At 40.0% G+C, this 16,954-nt stretch overlaps 1 protein-coding gene across 5 annotated transcripts in view; it reads left to right on the plus strand.

Annotated features, from left to right (window-relative positions):
- The window catches only part of ZNF521 (zinc finger protein 521), a 304,810-nt gene that overhangs the window by 265,011 nt on the left and 22,845 nt on the right, over positions 1–16,954 (plus strand). For all 5 annotated transcript variants that reach the window (XM_043443844.1, XM_043443843.1, XM_043443842.1 and 2 more), the window contains 2 exons: positions 7,921–8,052; positions 10,514–10,629. In XM_043443844.1, coding sequence (XP_043299779.1) covers positions 7,921–8,052; positions 10,514–10,629 — 248 coding nt within the window. The remainder of the gene's footprint in view (positions 1–7,920; positions 8,053–10,513; positions 10,630–16,954) is intronic.

Below are 16,954 nucleotides of genomic sequence, written 5' to 3' on the forward strand. Positions count from 1 at the left end.
GCAGAACTAGACATTATATTTCAGATTTAGCGGGTCTCCATCCTCATTCCCACCCTATCCTCACTCTTGCTTTTTCAGAGCAAACAGTACTGTTACTAAGAAGTACGTACTCTTTCTTCTTTCCTTAGTTAAGATTGTCTTTTTGTTTATGGAGTAGGGTGAGGAGGAGCTCGAAGTGATTTTATCAGTGCCTTACCCAAAACTGATGTTTGTTTTCTTTTTTTTTTTAATAAAAACATTTGAACCCCAAATCTTTGCCTGTAAAGCTACTTGCTGGCACTGTGTAATACACACTCTGAGCCTTCAGCTATGGGGCCCATGTTTAGATTAGAAAAGTAAAGAAAAGGATGCAGACCTGGAGGTAAAATCAGGTTGGAAAGGTATGTTTAGTCTGTGTGCTTTGCCCTGATCCCAAACCTGAGCCAAAATGTCGCTGCCGAGTCCCCACAGCTGAAGGGAAGCCACCTTTTTAGTGTGCTGTTTGTTTTACTGTTTATTGTTTGAACAGCATTCCAGGGTTTTCTCCTACATGAGAATATTCTAATAACTGCTACCCACAACCGATAATAATAGCCAAGGAATTGGACGATATTGCCTCTCAGAGCATCTGAAATCCCACTGCCTACCTCTCCCCTCCCAACCCACCTGGACCTCCTGCCAGTTTCCAAGCTGCTGATCTTTACGGGGCTCGAGGCAGCCCCTGGGCTCTTTAAAATCTGCTGGGTGCAATGCAGCTGACCCCAGCTGAATCATTTCCTGCTCCAGCCCTGCTGATAATGAGAAGTGCAAGACAGGAAATAATAGTGTCAGTATCAGTGGCTTTGCTTATAAAGTCCAAAGGCATCACAGCCTTTAGACTGTTGGCCAAAAGCAGGTAGTAATGGAGTTCGGTGCAGGCCTGCACCTTGTAGGTGTCCTTGAAATAAGACTCTAGCTGACGGACTTCTCTAGCAGTCCAGTGGTTAAGACTCCATGTTGCCAATGCCGGGAGCACCGGTTCGATCCCTGGTCCAGGGATTAAGATCCCTCATGCTGCACAGCATGGCCAAAATAAATAAAGAGATATGATCTTGGGAAAAATGATTCTCACTGAGACACAAGGGATGTTTTATCATTTTGCTTTTCTTGATGTACTTAAGGGTTAGGCATTTTGTGTATGGATAGTCAAAACCGACATACCTGACTACTCAAATAACTCAATAACTCTCAGAATTCCCGGTGCCCCTCCTGTCTTAATGGGAGTCTCTTGTTTGTATCGCATATTCCTCTCTTATGTGGCATAGAAATACAAGCCAGACATTCTCATACTACCATTGAGAAAAATCCAAGAAATCGCTGTGACAGTCTTCAGGCAGCATTCATTTTCATGTTGAATTGTTCAAAAGAATAGGGTAGAACTTTTTAACTAGGGTGAGACAAGTGTTAATTGTTAAACGCTCAGTCGTGTCCGACTCTTTGGGACTCCATAGACTGCAGCCCGCCAGGCTCTTCTGTCCATGGGATTTCCGAGGCAAAAATGCTGGAGTGGGTTGCCATGCCCTTCTCCAGGGGATCGTCCCAACCCAGGGATCGAACCTGGGTCTCCTGCATTGCAGGCAGATTCTTTATCATCTGAGCCACCAGGGAAGCCCAGGGTAAAGAAAGCGTTCATATTGTATTCGGTACTCTCAAATGCCGCCTTACTTTGGGGGCTTGATGACTGATCTAGTGGCCGACTTTGAGGGCTGAGTAATATTCCCCATTGCCAGATTAGCACTTCAGTGTGTTTGTGTTACTGTTGTGAAATATGTACTGTATATAACACAACAAATTACAGTGGCCTGAGCGCTGTGGGCCTAGAAAGATGTGATGGCTGTGTGCATGGCAAATTACAGTACAGTCGGCCTATTTTTCTACTCCTGGTTCCTAGGGTGAGCCAGCGTAGCCGAGGGGTGAGTTTTGTCATGTGTGCTTTTCTTTGTTACTCCTCAGACCCCTAGCTTATAAATGTGTGCTTGGAAATTAACTCAGGGAGGAGGAGAAGCCAAAGTATAAGGGTTGGGGGTTGGGAATTGGTTTAGGGCAGAGTTTTCTTGGATTTAAAAATATAGAGAAGGATGCGGTGGTACACACAGTCGAACTGGAAAAATTGCAACTGCAGGGCATTTGATTCCTCTGTTTGGATTCCAAGAGCAGAGTTTACTCTGACTCAGATCAGAGCTTTTCAAGGATGGCCCCATGCCACGTGATGAGGTACCAGGAGGGGTTTCTCGCTTTGGACTTTAGCCTGTAGATTTATGCAGTGAAAGAGGCTGGAGGACCCTTCTGGCCAGTCTCCAGGGTAAACGGGAGAAGGAGTTCTACTTATAAACCGTTACAAATTGGTCCTCAGTAATGGCTGCAGTGTTGATCAGACGATATTAGGGGTCCCCCAGTGATTCCTGGGATAACAGCTGCATGTAAGTCAACCACTGAACATTTGCTTGTAGCTGCTCTAGATTTTTGTTTTTATTGAAGGAAAAGGAGTATAAACATGGGACACACAGTCTGGAGGCTGCTTAAAGGGCTTCTCTTGTTGAAAGCTTGTATTGAAATGTCAGTGTCTTGTGTTCCGCTAACAATTGCCGTGTTGGAGCTTATAACCTGGGTTGTGCTTGAATGGTAGCTCTTCTTTTTTTCTGTTACAAAACTGGCTGATTAATAGTTGTGTTTGTCCAGGTTTTATAAATTGGAGAGAGAGAAATTATCATTCCCCTTTGAACTGGCCTTAGAGGAACAGATTTTGTTCTTGGGGCACATGATTATAGTAAATGATTATCACGTTCTCTACTAAAGGCAATGAGGTTGCATTGCAATTATGTATTCAGATTCTTTCCTTTGCAACATTTAATACTGGAGTAAATATTTACATTAGCATCAGTCTCTTCTATGTAGACTTGATTCCTGTTTACATTTATGTTCACATTTAAACGGAGATTAACAAATGGAAATAATTATTTTAGCTGAACTTTATATACATGTGAAATGATTTCTCAGTTATACCCAAACCGTCTTTGATCATGCTTTAAAGCAGTTGACCAGGACAGGAAGTTGCTGGCGGCCAACACGTTCTCAGTGGTAAGAGCTTCACTCTTGCCTCCTCTGACATCAGATCCACAGTACTGTGGATGCTCCCTTGCATGCACGCTCCTTTGCACCAGGATATAGGAGCGGGGTGTTTTCTGTTTGTTCTGAAAAGGTATGGGTTTATATTGAAAGCTCCACCTGCTTTTCATTCAGTTGATAACATGCACCGTGATGTTTCTGTCTCTCTTTACATGTGCTGATTTGTGCTTTCACATATATTTGGTTGGAATACTTCTCAGTCTAATGTTCAGAATTGGAGTTTTTCTATACTTCATAATATGGCTCATTTTCTGTCTTTTTGGCATTTAAAATTTCAGGGTTGTAATCAATCTTTATTAGTAAGGTATTGAAGTGATTGGGCTTCCCAGGTGGCGCTAGTGGTAAAGAACCAACTTGCCAATGCAGCAGACATAAGAGATGTGGGTTCAATCCCTGGGTTGGGAAGATTCCCTGGAGGAGGGGCATGGCAACCTACTCCAGTATTTTTGCCTGGTGAGTCCCATGGACAGAGGAGCTTGGTAGACTACAGTCCGTAGCAGAGTTGGACACCACTGAAGTGGCTTAGCACTCACATAGAAAAGATAGCATTTTTATTCTTTAATTTTCAAAGTAACCTATAAAGGTAAATTATGTTTATTATAGAAAATCTGAAGAATACAGATAAGCAGGAAAAAAAAGAGGAAGAAAAATCCAGAAGTTTCTTCCATAGATGCCCCCTATCACTCTTAATAAAAATATAGGGCTGCTCTAGCCTATTATGTTCTTAATGGAATATTGTAATGGTTATTAAATCAGCTGACTCAGAATCTCTTTTTAATAAATGAGTCAGACTGTATTATCCAATTACTGTCAGCTGCTACCTTTCCCGAGAGCAGAAATGGTTACCCCGATTGAATTTTTTAAGCTTTTGTCATCTTTGGGAAACAAGGTGAGAGTCTAAGACTTAAACTGACCTGAAGTTGGAGGTGTTGATGGTGCCTCCCTCATGAGCATGGACTTTTAATGGGAACCATGCTTACTCTGTACTGTTCTTAAGGACCTACCAGACAGGAAGAAGGAAGGAGGGAAGCTTCGTTTTGAAAGGAAACAGAGCTTAGCTCATCTTGATCCCCCAGGACTGAGAGTGTTTTTGCAATTCTTTGAAAATTGACACTGCCCTTAGCCACACTATGCACATGCAGAAGGACAGCAGAGTTAAACAGAGACTAAGTATAAACTTTTGAAATTCTTATTAGAAATAAGTTTAATTGGTTGCCCATTACTCTCTCTCCCCCTACTTCAGTTTTTAAACGTACAGAATGAATTATGTTAACCAGTTACAAAAATGTTTTGGGTTCCCCTCTCTTTCTCTCATTCATCATCATTTGACCCTCTGATGATAAGTAAGCGTGAATGTGGGAAATGAGCAGAGAAGTTAACAACAGCAGGATAAATGGGTGGGCATGTCTGATGTCTAAATTGGAGCATCCTGGCTTCTCCTTGTCATTTGCCGTGTAATAATTCAGATTTATTTTCTCTCCTATTCAAATAACTAGGACAAGTTATTTGTTGGAAAAGACCTCTAGGTAACTTCGAAATAAAAGGCAGATAGAACTTCCAACATTTTTTTTTAATATTATAATGTGCTTTTAAACTATAAAGAGTTCTGAAAATGCTGGATGCTGTTGTCATTATCATTGCTATAAGTGCCCTCTCAAAGCGTGGAATTCATGAAAAAGAAATCTGCACTAATAATGCATAAATACTTTATGAGCATGTGTCACCTTTTTGTGAATTCACTGGACTCAATTTTGATTATTTAACATTTTGTGACCAAACTTCTCTGTTCTTAGAATGGGAAATAAATGAAAATTGATGAGGACATTTTCCTTATACTACCTTATTTATTTTCCCTTATATTATTTTGCTAAACAAAATACGCCTAGTCCTGAAAGATAACATCACATTGAAGATCACCCTCACTTGCCTAATTTACATTATGTTCATGTAACAGTCAATCATTTGGAGAAGGCGGTGGCACCCCACTCCAGTACTCTTGCCTGGAAAACCCCATGGACGGAGGAGCCTGGTAGGCTGCAGTCCATGGGGTCGCTAAGAGTCGGACACGACTGAGCGATTTCACTTTGACTTTTCACTTTCATGCATTGGAGAAGGAAATGGCAACCCACTCCAGTGTTCTTGCCTGGAGGATCCCAGGGATGGGGGAGCCTGGTGGGCTGCTGTCTATGGGGTTGCACAGAGTTGGACACGACTGAAGCGACTTAGCAGCAGCAGCAGCAGCAACAGTCAGTCATTATTCCCAAGAAAACTCATCAGACCTACATACGTGTGCATGCCTGCTAAGTCCCTTCAGCCGTGTCCGACTCTGTGACCCCACGGACTGTAGCCCGTGAGGCTCCTCTGTCCATGGGATTCTCCAGGCAAGAATACTGGCGTGGATTGTCATGTCCTCCTCCAGGGGATCTTCTGGACCCAGGGATCAAACCCTCTTCCCTTATGTCTGCTGCCCTGGCAGGCAGTTTCTTTATCACTTGCACCACCTGAGAAGCCCCAGGCCTATATATTTTCCTCAGCAGATGTTGCAAGTTCAAGAATTCTGGAACAAATGTGTATACCTCCTCAGACTCACAGACCACATCTTGGTTCTTGTGCAAAACACATAATTTAAGGATGAAATTGGAACTCTTAGTTACCTTCATACTATCACAAGAAAGGTATACAGCATTGAGGAAATAAAAAATATTTAAATTTGGCAAGTATTTCTGACTGTTAACTTACTGACCCAATTCTCTACAATAAACAGTGTTTCTTATATTACTACATATCCAAAATTTAGAAAAATTTTGGTGCCTTTAGGATTTTAAAAAAGAGAGAGAGAAAGGAACAGATGAAAAACCCTTGATCTTATATAATCCCTAAAGCTTTTTGTATAACCCCTTGTCATGTCAGTATGCACAATTAAACTCCTTCTTACATAATTATAATCAAGGAATTTACTGTGCCACCCAAATACAGAGTAGGTTTTTATCTCCTGTGAAATGTAGACAGTACTGGGTGGCTTAATTAGTTCTTTGCTTCTCTTTTTACAAATTCCAGTCCTCTGCTTCTAAAGACTCATACTTGTGTGAGAAGAAAGATTAGGAATACAAATAGAGTGATTTTACTCCTAGTTAGCTAATAATAATTCACTTTGTAATTGGGCCTTTATGTAATTGTTGCCAGTAATGTCAACTGGTGGAGGATTTCTGCACGCCTCTTGTGTTGACTCAAAGGAAGCAACTTTGGAGTGTAGACTCATTACCCCTACAGTGGGAATGTATTTTTCATTCCCTCAACCTGGACTGTCTGACACAGATATTTCTTAGTAGCTTTTCTAATCACTGTAAATAAGAGAAGATAAAATTATAACTTGATACCATTTCAGGTTAAACTGAAGCCTCTTAGCCCTTATTTTCCTGATGAGAGTCTTGGGAGTAGTTGGTTTCTGACATAGTATATCTGCTAAAATCATGGATCCTGAGGCCAGGCTGCCTGGGTTTAAGTTCTGTTTCCACCAAAATTGCTCCTGTGACTCAGAGCAAAGTCAGTTCAACTCTCTGAGCACCATTTTTCTCATCTCTAAAAGGGGAATAAGAGTAGTTGTTGTTGTTAAACTCAGTGAATTCATGTCTTAGAACAACAGTGTCTGGAACACAGTAGGCACCAAAGCGATGGGTTGTTCATTCTCATGCTACTGGTTTTCATTTCTTATAACTGAAAATTGAAACAAGTTAGAATAATCCTTAAGTGCATAATTTCATAAACATTTTGATGAAAAAGCATACAAATGATGTTTTCTATTTACAACACAAACTTTTCATTTTATATAACAATTGTTATTACATTGAAATATTTCTCTACCATCTTGTTTCTAAGCTATCAAAGAAAACACCAGGACTAGTCAAAGTGAGCCTGGAGCTCATCAAAGTGCCTTTGGAGAAATACAGGCAGAGGCTAGATCTGGGGGGTAAAATTGAGACTGTCTTACCTGGCGTGCTGCAGTTCATGGGGTCGCAAAGAGTCGGACACGACTGAATGACTGAACTGATACTGATAAAAAATAAAGGGAACAATGCACTGAGAAGATATGGAGGATAGGAGTGCCAATCAGGAAAATAACACTTATAGAATACTATGAGCATTAATAATATTTCAAAATTGCCAGAAAATCTTGGAAGTATAAAAATCTGTGTCAATGGGAAAACCACTAAAAAAACCTATGGTTAGTAATAGAAAGCTCTAGAACCTTCTTGATAAACCAGAAGGCCTGGGGAAGTAGTTCATTCTTCTGTGGGCCCTTTGTTTTAGGACTTTGGGAAGACACAGCCTATAAAATCTTGATTAGAGAAGGAAATGGCAACCCACTCCAGTATTCTTGCCTGGAGAATCCCCATGGACAGAGAAGCCTGGTGGGCTACAGTCCATGGGGTTGCAAAGAGTCAGACACAACTGAGCAACTGAATATACATAAAACCTTACTAGTTAGAGGAAAGGAGATGCCTCATTACTGACTTACCAATTATACTTTCAAAGCTTCATACACACTGCCGTAAGATAAAACCTGCCTTGGGACTATCGTTCGATTTTAAATTCCAGAAATGTTTTCAATTGATATAAATTCATAAATAATGTGAAATTAACCAGAACCCATATATACTACTACTGATTGATTTTTGGTGCTGGAAAGAGTTTAATGTACAGAGTTATAGGTAACTCACTAGTCTGGCAAAGATGTGATGGGCGTCACCTTTTCTGCTCACGTGCTTTCCTTGACAGATGAAGGGCTGAACCACGAGTGCAAGCTTTGCAGCCAAACCTTCGACTCCCCCGCCAAGCTACAGTGCCACTTGATCGAGCACAGCTTTGAAGGGATGGGCGGCACCTTCAAGTGTCCCGTCTGCTTTACAGGTAGGAAGATGATTCTGGAAAGCTCGGGAGAGGTTCTTGGCCACTTGTCTTTCCTACCAAGGCATGCTTTCCCACTGCTGTGGCCTTTTACAGATCTGACTGCGGTTCAATTTAGGGAGAAGATGTTTGATTTCTGCTGATTAGCATTATTGATCGCTGCCTACTTTAAAGGCTCAGACGGTCAGGAAGGTTAACTGTCAGGATGAACAAATGGCATTTCAAGTTCTCTCCGAAGTTTGCACTCTTCCGTTTCTAAAATGACATCCATGTTCCGTTCACTTTTCTCCCCTCGACGTTAAAAGGTTAGCGAGACAAAGGGAGCTTTTTCATAGCAAGACATGAGACTAAAAGTACAGCCATGTTGTCAACACATGTCTGTTATTTAAACACGGAGAATTTTATAACATTTCCCCATATGAAATTTAAAGTCATTGTTAGAACCCTCCTCCAATTCTTTGAACTAGAAAACAGACTAGATGAGGTCTTATTTCCTGTGAATATCACTTTGAGCAAACTCAGAGAGATAGTGGAAGACAGAGGGGTCTGGTGGGCTGCAGTCCACAAGGTTACAAAGAGTCGGGCATGACTTAGCAACTGAACAACAGCATTATGTTTATGCTTTTAAGAAGAAACTTTTATGAGATGCTGTAACATTACAGTTTTCAGCAGAAGCAGCAGCAAAAAAAAGAAAAATGTAAATCAGAAACTGTAATTTGAAGCCCATAAGGGTTGAAATATGATCACACGCATTTCTGCTGCTCCTGTAACAGTGACAAAGTTATTTTGGAAAATCCTTTGTGATCATTTTGCCTGTGTCTTGGACTCATTGTTCAAGCCCCTCAAGGCTATGTGCCCTTCTTATTTGTCAGAAAAAGCAAAACAAAACAAAAATATATCCTTCTCTTAAATCTGCCTTCTTGGTTTGTGGGGCAAAATTCCAAAGCATTGATTGTTAACCTTCACTGCATTCAGCCTGTAGATTTCTGTCCTGTGATTAAATCAAAAGCAAGAGGCCGTGTTCCAGTTAAATACTACCAGACTGTGTTGGTGGTTCTGTCTTGACCATTTGCCTGTGAGGCTCCTTCATTCAGTAGTTGCATCCCATTCGGCCACTCCTTCTTTTAGAACTATTTTTTGATTCCTCTAACTTTTTATTTAAAAAATATATATTATGTTTTACTATAACGTAGTATTTGTCTAAAGATACGATGCGTCAGGAGTCTGGTTTCTTTATAAAAGTTCATAGTAAGTCCTCATAAGGAGGACTGGTCATAGATCTCTTCATGATTAAGACCCCTAATAAAATAGCCCTTTCATCTTATGGCCGGAAGCCTCGTAAAATGTGCTACGTTAGGTGGAGATTCATTGCAAATCAGTATCAAAACCTCATTTCTTTGGGTTGATATAGGTAAAAGACAAAAATGCATTAATCATGAATGGTCTGCTTTTCCAGCGCCGACAGACCTAAATTGTTTAGTGTATCTTGAAGTAATTTTAGAAAAAAACAAAACAAAAATTCTCTTCCAATATAAAGCATGTTAAGTGCAAGAAGAAATCTGAGCAATGTTTAAAGTAATGAGAAATATGATTAAAATGTATGACTCACAAGAACAATATTCTAATATTTTAGGTTGGCTGGCAATTAGAATAATTTTAATGATTAGAATAGAGTCAAAGTCAAATGCCAACATCTTTAATAAATCCTTTCCCTGCCTATACAGATTAATATTGTAGATGCAAACTTTTTTAGGTCACAGTGCACCAGGCATCCATCAGAAGTCAGTTCTCCCAACCCAAACACTGCCTCTGGCATATACAATTTAATTATTAATAGTATGTCTCCTAGGTAAACTGTTACACAGTCTTAGGGCCTTGTTTTGTAGTCATTAAAATTGAACATGTTTATATTATTGAAACCCTTGCATTCCGTGTGTAGGCTGAGTTGATCTTAAAGTATCCAAAGAGAATTTACCTGCCGTTCTGTTTCACATTTATAGACAGTGCCCCAGAGTAGCTGTGGGATATAATTTTTAGCATTAACACATTTAAATAGAGAACTGTTTGCTAGCTGTAACTTTAGGCAAATACAATAAACTGGGTTTTGGCATCTATGATTTTGTAACCTGTAGGTTGCTGAGAAATAAGAGTCATTTCTGTTCAGACAGTGCTGTGCGTTTGACAATTTTCATTTTAAAAGATTTATGGGGAGCAGGGCCTCGATAAACCTTTACTCTGGAGCTGTTTGTGTTGAATTAGGTGCTCGGTAAAGTGCATCTTAAGAAAAGCCAGAGACCCAACCCTAAGCATGTGTGACGTTGCTCTCCCCTGGGCCCTGGCAGTGGTCACACCCAGAAGGCACTCCATTCAGTCCATTCCTCTGCCGCAGTTCACAGGGATCCATCGACGGAGGGCATTTCGGAATGAAAATAACCCCGAGTTCACTCTCCTTTTATCATTTCAGTGTTTGTTCAAGCAAACAAGTTGCAGCAGCATATTTTCTCTGCCCATGGACAAGAAGACAAGATCTACGACTGCACGCAATGTCCACAGAAGTTTTTCTTCCAAACAGAGCTGCAGGTAATGTCCCCATGGGGAGGACGGGCATTGAACTCGGTCGCTCTACTTATAGGAAACAAGGGCATTTTAAGTCTGGATTCACTGTATCACTCACCCTGGGCCACCATGATGCTTTGTATGGATTGGGGCAAAGGGAAAATTAGAGGCTGGATTAACAGACACCAAAGTCATTTTGCCTCTGGCTGCTGTCAATCATAAAAAGAACTAGAACAGACCTATAATTGGACCTTCTGACCCAGTGTGATAGACTGCAGGGTCAGGTTTATTGGACTGTGGGATCATTCACCTCGTTCGTCAGGGCCCATTCTCCCAAACCCTGTTTTATTCATGTTCTGTTCCCACTGGGCTTCAAGCTGGATGGATGTCCAGGTTATTGTTGTCCTGAGGGGCTTAAAATTGGAAGGAAGAAGGGAAGAGAGGGAAGAAGCTATACTCTTGTCCAGTATGTTTCTTCTACTTAACGGAATGGAATAATTATTATTTAGTGGCAGCCTTTAGGTACAAATTTTGGCACCCAAAGATGTTAGCTTTGAATGTCGCACTTGAAAAATGTGTGACCTTGTGCTTGTCAATAATGTTTCTGAACCTTGGATGTGAAGAAATGATAGACAAGATGTAACACTCACAGGGCTGCTGTTAGGTACAATGAAATAAAAGTTCTGAATATGGGGTATAAACTCTAAAATAGAATAGAAATGTTTGGTCAATTTGATTATTCTTAACAATAGACTGGTATCAGTCAGAGACCTGGATCCTAACCCAGAAATGTCACTTATTATAAAAGGGAAATAAATGTTTTTTTTCTTCTTACTTCATCTGAAAAAATGGGTCTAATATATATCCTCATTTTTCAGATGGAATAATATAAGAGTAATAATTTTTTTATTAAATCTTGTTGGTGCCTTTGGAGGAGAATGAATTAGAATCCAGTTATTTCATTATTGTGAAGATTACTATTAACCATAAAGTTATTTAGACTAAAATAGGGTAAGGATGATGTTTTTTCCCTTTGGTATCAAATTTCCTAAATAACTAGAAGAGGGTCTGATGTGGTTGACATGGTTGAGGTAGGACTAAGGGACCCAAAGCCCCACCTACTTCTTCATCTCCCATCCCACGCTATGGACCCCAGGGCAGCTTTAGAGTTCCTTGGGCTGTAGGGAAGCCATATTTATGTGAATTTTGTATCAAAATAAGGAATTTTTATCCTATCAGTGAACACACAGCAAATAAAGACGTAAGATAAAAAACACATGAAAGAATGGGTGATGCCATTTAGTTGTTATGATGTGTCAATGCACCAAACTTAAAGTTGCTCTAGTGCTTTTCATCACTTCAAAAAAAAAGAATTCTACTCTGTCACATGTTTTTGCATTGAATATAGAAGATAGACCAAGTTAGACTATTGTTTAAAAGTACATTTCATTAAAATAACCTACATTTCTATTGGAAAACTAATATTCTTACTGCAATATGTATGGAAGGGTAAGTCCTTTGTGTTAAGATTTTAAAGGATATGGCCAGTACGCCTAAATGATGCTGTTAATTAATATGTAAACTGTGAAGCAGAATTCCTAATAGTTTAAAATCAAAGTTGTAGAGATTCTGTAGAGACTGGCTTCCTGCTAATGTTTCTGGGGAAAAGTTTGCAACAAGTTCACTTTTGTAGATTCTAATGCTAACCCTAACCCTAACTGAGTGGCTCAGTGGTAAAGAATCTGCCTGCCAAGCCAGAGATGCGAGTTCGATCCCTCATCGGGAAGACCCCCTGGAGAAGGACTTCAGTTTTCTTGCCTGGGAAATCCCATGGACAGAGGAGCCTGGAGGGCTACAGTCCATGGGGTCGCAAAAGAGTGGGATGTGACTTAGTAACTAAACAACAACACTACTACTGACCTGATGGTCACTTCAGTGTCTTTCATCAGAACCGCCCCCCACTCTGGCAGTGGTGACATGTGGCACACTGGCTAGCAGACAAAAGTGAGCAATTAAACACATTCTCTGGGACTCCAGGTTTCTTTCATAGTGTATTTTGGAGTTTCACAGACTGTACACTGTACAGTCTTTCCATTAGTGTATAGACCAGGGGTTCTCTACCTTTTTGATAGCAGGATGCCTTGACACTTAAAAATTATTGAAGACCACAAAGCACTTTGGTGTACATGGGTTACTGTGTACTGAGGGGCTTCGCAAGTGGCGCTAGTGGTAAAGAATCCACCTGCCAATGCAGAGGGTGCAGGAGAAGTGGGTTCGATCCCTGGATCAGGAAGATCCCCAGGAGTAGGAAATGGCACCCACTCCAGTGTTCTTGCCTGGAGAATTCCACGGACAGAGGAACCTGGTGGGCTACAGTCCGTGGAGCCACAAAGGGTCCACTGCGACTTAGCGACTGTGCACACTCACATTATGTATTAATATTTTCCATATTAGGAGTCAAAATTGAGAAACATTTTAAACACAAAAATACACAAATTTGTGATCCTATTAGCTGTCAGAGAAATTATATCTTCACTTGTCAAGTAGCCCTTAGAAAATGCCACTGTACACTCATGAGCTAATGAGAGCATAAAGGGAAAACAGTATTTTAATGTTATTACGAAAATAGTCTTAACTTCACAGACTCCTCACAAGGATCTAGGAGACCCTCGGAGGTCCCCAAGCCACACTTTGAGAACCGCTGGTATAGAAGACATAGTATAGAACACAGAACTCAGTTTTTGAGTCTTTATGACTTTATGAGGTCAAACATCTCTCAAAACACCTCTGACTCATTCATTCACATTGTGATCTGAGCCACAATAAGACTTCTTTCACAATCCAAAGCTGTGGACTTACTTTTCTAACCCCACCTCAGAATCATACATATTTGGCCTTAATGTGAATACTCAGACTCAAAATGTGTATCACTCCTTCAATAAAACAATATTTATAGTTAGTTAATGTGTGATAATTATTACAAAGCTAGTATCCACAGTCATTGAAATATCTATGTAGGTCTGTTTTCTAAAATCTTCAGTAGTAACAGTGGCTTTTAATTTCAATACATTAAGAAAAATGGGTCAGAGCTTACTTTTTTCTAATTTTGAGACCTTTTGGATTTTTATGATTTAAACTTAGGGGCTCATAGTTCCGTGCATTTGTCTTCATCCCCACATCACTTCACACCTGTGCTTAGAGGATGGAGTTAATATGACTTTAAAATATTTATTTTAGTTCCTATATAGAGAGTAGTTAGAGTAAGGATACTAAAAAAGACGGTTTTGTTAATTTCTAAGAATGAGGGGGGAAATCAGTTGAAATTGAGGTGGCAAGAGAAAATAAGATCAGTAACCAAAATAATAACCGAGTAGAAAATGGAAGCCCTTTTACCAGCCCACAGTATTTCATTCCTTGGTATGGAAAATTAAGAGATTTTAAAATTGGTCCATGTCATTCCACTTAAACTCATCTACTTTTTTATGCCACTAGTTCAGAAAGAAGGATTTTTCACAAGAGGCATTTTATAAACCAAATGCAATGCCCAGGAACTGGAGATCGGCAATTGGAAAGCATATAGTTTATTTGGCTCTTATTTTAGAGTGAGACTAATAGGGTAATTTTATAGAATTGCCCAGGAACAACATCACTGTAGTTGGGCTTCCCAGATAGTGCTAGTGGTAAAGAGTCCACCTAGCAACACAGGAGACCTAAGAGACATGGGTTCGATCCCTGGGTGGGGAAGATCCCCTGGCCAAGGGCACGGCAATCCACTCCAGTATTCTTGCCTGGGAAATCCCATGGACAGAGGAGCCTGGAGGGCTACCGTCCATAAGGTCGGAAAGAGTCAGACACGACTGAAGTATCTTAGCACACACACACCACTGTGGTCATGGTGCATAAATGATTTAATGACCATAATAAACAATTTACATTTCTTTCACTGTTTATACCTATTTGAAAACACAAAAACATCTTTTCAAGGATAGAAGTGCTTTGTTGGGTATAAAATCTCACACATACACACATGGAGATGTGTTGTTTTCATTAACATCACCTACAATACTAGTCAGAATTCAGATAGTTCCTCATAATACACTATCCATCTTTAGGAATGAAGGACTCAAGTGTCATCCTTTGACATTACAGACCACAACTGCTTTTAGAATTAAGCAAGACACAACTTCTGTTTCTATGAACACTCCATCTATGACTTGCCAGTGTGGAAGCTATTGTCTTCGCATGACCCTGAATCCTTTCTGACCAGAAGTTCCAAATGCCAGTCCAGAGAAGTGTAATGTGTAATTCCTGGCAGGATATCATATTTTCTTCTGGTAGACTTTTCCTCCCTTCTTGCAAGGAATTCTAATATACTTCAAAGGCCACCTAGCCTGCTGGTCGGGAAGATGTGCTTTGGAATAAGAGTGCATTATTTGAACTAAGTTAACATTTTGTTATTTTAAAAGCAAATGAATATGTTGAATGTTTCACATGTTTTCCTAATAGACCTCAAAACTTTTTCCGCAAAACTTAAGGAAGCTGCTTTGAGAGAATAGTATGGTCCAAGAATAATATCCTACAATGCATATTTGTATCCAGAATGGTTTATACAGGTGTGAGCAAGTGGTGTGTTTGTAAAAATTCTGTTGAATAGGCCACTTTCTTTCAATACAGTAATTACTGTTTCATTGGTGCCTCTAGAAAAGCTACAATTCAATGGCAGAGATCAAACCATCCTCTTCCAATGGGTCCCCATAGAAAGTTCTCTGAAGCATCATGTCATGAATGTAATGGACTTGGAGGGAATTCCGGTGGTGGGAAGAGAGGGAATTGGCCTAGTTGAACTTGAGGCTCTGAGATTTCTGGTATTAAGTTTCTTTTGAGTCAAAGATTATTTTGATACTTGATCTTTTCTTCATTAGTCCGTGGATGCAGTATTTTCCACATGGAAAATACAGAAGTGATTTGACATTCTGAGGGACACACCAAGACTTTCAGGTATCACTGAAGTTTAAATACATAATGGTCTCTACAGCTGTTTGGTTTACTTCTCAAATCACTTTCCCACCAGATCAACCTGAGTTTGATGGATATTTTTCACACCACAGCTTAATTGTTGCTCAAGTTTTATGGTCATATTTCTGAAAGAAAAATGAATTACTCCAAAGGGATGGGATGCATAGGACAACAATACAGCATTGAAGTGTGGCTGCCACGTGGCTGACTGGATCAACTCACTGACTTAGCTCTTTACCTAAACCAGCCTTTTAATAATTGTTATACAGGCCCATGCCTCAGAGTATTAAGTAACACTTTGTTGAGGTATTTAAAGGTCCTTGTTGGGACTTCCCTGGTGGTCCAGTGGTTAAGGCTCCACACCTTCACTGCAGGGGCCATGGGATCCACCCTTGCTTGAGGAACTAAAATCCCACAAGCTGCATGGCCTGGCCAAAAATAAAACTAAAAATAGAAGGTTGAACGTATTTTTTTTTTAAAGTGAACCTTAAAAAAATGTCCTTGTTAACAGCCCAACCACAGATGCCATACTGTAGATTGCTATCATTGCCTGTGTCATTATTTGGTAAAAATATATATATATTGATTGATTTAAAATCTTTATAAAATTATAATTTTATCATTTTAAATTTACCATGGCCCCAAGCTCTCTATGACATATCAAAAATAATTAGAAATATATCATCTTTACTGTCTACTAGAAAAGATAAGATTTGCATATGATTAATGTTCACATGAGGTAATATGTAATAAATAGTTCTAAGTATTCCAAGAGAAGATGTTTATTCTCCACCTGGGATAATCGAGAAAGCCATCACGTGGGAGGCATTCAAGCTGGTTTTGAAGGACGGATATGATTTTGATATCTGTGAATGTGAGAGAGATCACCATCCATAAAAATCTCAAATAATGATTATTTTAAAAATAGCTTTTATGGGGTTTTTTTCCACTTGTTTTATTTTGCTTTGATTTCTCTATAGGCAGCTTAGTGCAAGGGAGAGGGCATGAAGTACAGAGAACAACCACCAGAGTTTGATTTTGGTCATTGTTCCTTACGAGCGATGGACTCTGAGCCTTGGTTTTATCGTTGGTAAAATGGGCATGTAGGAGACAACAAAGCATTGCGCCCAGTTCCCAGGGTCCTGCTGAGAGTGCAGTGGAGTAGCTGATACTAAGCCCTCAGGGCAGAGTGTGAAAGAGGAGAGGCCTTGGAGGAGCTCTGCTTCCCAGGTCCTCTCCCTGTTCCCTCTCGCTGACCTCAGTAAACAAAATCAAGATCCATCATTACCTGGAAATAAAACCTCTATACCAGACACGTCCTGTTTCCTTACTT

Source organism: Cervus canadensis, chromosome 23 (assembly GCF_019320065.1).
Source record: "Cervus canadensis isolate Bull #8, Minnesota chromosome 23, ASM1932006v1, whole genome shotgun sequence".
Taxonomy (NCBI): domain Eukaryota; kingdom Metazoa; phylum Chordata; class Mammalia; order Artiodactyla; family Cervidae; genus Cervus; species Cervus canadensis.